The 2,500-nt window shown below is 36.2% G+C and overlaps 3 protein-coding genes across 4 annotated transcripts in view; 1 reads left to right on the forward strand and 2 right to left on the reverse strand.

The window, feature by feature from the left end:
• Window positions 1–1,977, forward strand: part of LOC138024088 (small ribosomal subunit protein uS7) — a 9,735-nt gene extending 7,758 nt beyond the window's left edge. The window contains exons 4-5 of the mRNA XM_068871187.1: window positions 176–403; window positions 1,865–1,977. Coding sequence (XP_068727288.1) covers window positions 176–403; window positions 1,865–1,933 — 297 coding nt within the window. The 3' untranslated portion in view covers window positions 1,934–1,977. The remainder of the gene's footprint in view (window positions 1–175; window positions 404–1,864) is intronic.
• Window positions 1–2,500, reverse strand: part of LOC138024113 (dual specificity mitogen-activated protein kinase kinase 7-like) — a 336,186-nt gene that overhangs the window by 252,976 nt on the left and 80,710 nt on the right. The gene's annotated exons all lie outside the window — the stretch shown is intronic.
• Window positions 2,477–2,500, reverse strand: part of LOC138024078 (probable cytosolic iron-sulfur protein assembly protein CIAO1 homolog) — a 22,214-nt gene continuing 22,190 nt past the window's right edge. For both annotated transcript variants that reach the window (XR_011126892.1, XM_068871170.1), the window contains one exon: window positions 2,477–2,500. This exon is cut by the window's right edge. The gene's annotated coding sequence lies outside the window, so the exon portion shown is untranslated.

The raw sequence follows: 2,500 nt of genomic DNA on the forward strand, positions 1-2,500 counted from the left end.
GATGTTAGAATTTTCAAGAAATTTAAAAGCCATACTAGTCAAATTTTGGGAAATTGATGTCCCAAATACAGTGTAATTTGGTCAGTAGAATTACTGGTTACGATGTAGATGCTTCAGTTGTGTGGTATCATGACTGTGAATAACATTGGTGATATTTGTGTTTGTTTTTCTCCAGAACCCTCTGCAGGTGTTAGTGAATGCCATCATTAATAGTGGGCCTCGTGAAGACTCCACCCGCATTGGTCGTGCAGGTACTGTGCGTCGTCAAGCTGTAGATGTGTCTCCCTTGAGGCGAGTGAATCAAGCAATATGGCTTCTCTGTACCGGTGCCCGTGAGTCTTCATTCCGAAACATTAAATCCATAGCGGAGTGTCTTGCGGATGAGCTTATCAATGCTGCTAAGGTGTGATGCTTTACTTGCTTAAACAACACGTTTCTGGTGTGGTAAAGACCTCTTACTAATCTAGTTTGAGGGCTATGTCGTAAGTTATGGCCCATGCTTTTTTCAGTTCAATTCTCACTGGGTATAAAATTGAATTGGAAGAAAACAAGGAGTCGTCTTACTGTATGGCCCAAGGAAACAAGGGTAGCAGGGTACTTACATGTATTTTATCTTCAGGTATTTGAATCAAGTAACAAAGAAACACTTTTTAAAATCTAGCGGGCTGTACTGTGGAGTATGGCCCACAAAGTTGTACAATCATTACACGCAGCCTATTTGATAAAAATATATTGCAAAAATTATTATTAATCTTAGTATTTGATTTCATCAGTGTGAATGGTCAGGTGAGTGTGAACATTGGGTTCTAAAGCGCCCCCAATCGGCGAATAAAAATCTGGCATTAGCTAGAATAAAATCTTCTTTTGATCCATGTGGTTCTTTCTACAGCACCTTGAAATACCATAAAATAGGAACAAAACTTGCTTATTATATTCGGATCGCTTATTATTATTATTATTATTATTATTATTATTATTATTATTATTATTATTATTATTATTATTATTATTATTATTATCTGTGAATAACTGTTGTAAAAATGATCAAAGATTGTTTGAAAATGTTGAAACTGAGAGGTTCCGTCAAGCAGTTTGTGGCCGAGTCTGTCTCCCCTGTTCAGTCTGATTTCATTTGTGTCTGACAAATCGATTTCTGACCCAGGCATAATGATTTTCTACCAGATACTGTAATCTCTGATTTTCAAAGTAAAAGGAATCCCTGCAAAAATTTCAGTGTTCAGTTAGCGCCAATGAACTGTACATTTAAAACACATGAACCAGCTGAATGAAATTTTATTGATGCAGCAACCCCAAAGCAATAAAACCAGCCCTGCTAAAAACATTTACATGAAAGTAATTTTGCCCGGGGCAATTGCCAAAACTAATGAAAAATACCCTGTCTCAGCCATTCAGTATTTAGCGATTTTTGCCTTGTATGTGATAAGTAATCACATGATTTTTCTTGCGCCATTTGGAATATATAAGAACTGGTAATTTTTTTCAAAGATTTCAAATTGCATTTGGCTTACGCACACTCGTGCAATTTTGCTTGTGTTTGAAAAAAACTGCTTCTGCTCATTTATTCCAAATTGCACATGAAATCATGTGATTACGGTACCTATACAAACAGGAAGTCCTACTAACTCAAGTTTTAGTTTCTCATCATTGACCTCAAACTCAGCCATTGAAGTTTGAGATGTTTTTTCAGGCCATTGTATACTAATAAATAACATTATTTTGTTTTTAATTGCCACTCGAATTTGATGTTATTAGTGCAAAGCTGTGCGTTTTAGCCTTAACAGGCTCAGTTCTTTTGGTTAGGGAGCACTATGTCTGTTCTTCATCCTATTTTTCTGTTTTTTAGGGTTCATCAAATTCCTATGCAATCAAGAAGAAAGACGAGTTGGAGCGTGTTGCCAAGTCAAACCGTTAACATCACTTTATGAAAAAATAAAATGTGCTTCTGAACGAAAGAAATGGCTTATTTGAAGAATAATGAATCTGAGAATGAAAGACCAATATCCCAGATAATCTTTTAGGGCTGCGGCTGCCCGGTTGGTCGAAAGCCGATTAACTTAATCCAGGATTAGCGTAAACTTTGGTTTCATTTTTTAAACTTTTTGGTAAAAGTTTCTTTTGCCTATTTTTGTTTTTCAAGATTGCCTTCTTCTAATGTAAGGCTTTGTTGAATATCAGCGTTGAATAGCGTTTGGGAGTAGAGAAATAAACTCCTTGGTTAATTTTTAGTCTGGGATTAGCGTTAATCGGCATTTGAACAACCGGGCCCAGATATTTATCGGTTTTTCTAGTCAATAGTTCGCTGATGATGGAATTGAACAAGGTTTTTCAACTTTTGTAACATCGTGCGAACTCGCATGTTCATAAGAGAGGATTAACAGTGACGGCACCAGAGTCCGATTTAACGTTGCATTAAGAAATGTTATCACTTTTCCGCATGAACTATCTGAGACGTCACTTTTTACAAATTCAAGTCACTTTT

Source organism: Montipora capricornis, chromosome 2 (assembly GCF_036669925.1).
Source record: "Montipora capricornis isolate CH-2021 chromosome 2, ASM3666992v2, whole genome shotgun sequence".
NCBI classification, from domain to species: Eukaryota; Metazoa; Cnidaria; class Anthozoa; order Scleractinia; family Acroporidae; genus Montipora; species Montipora capricornis.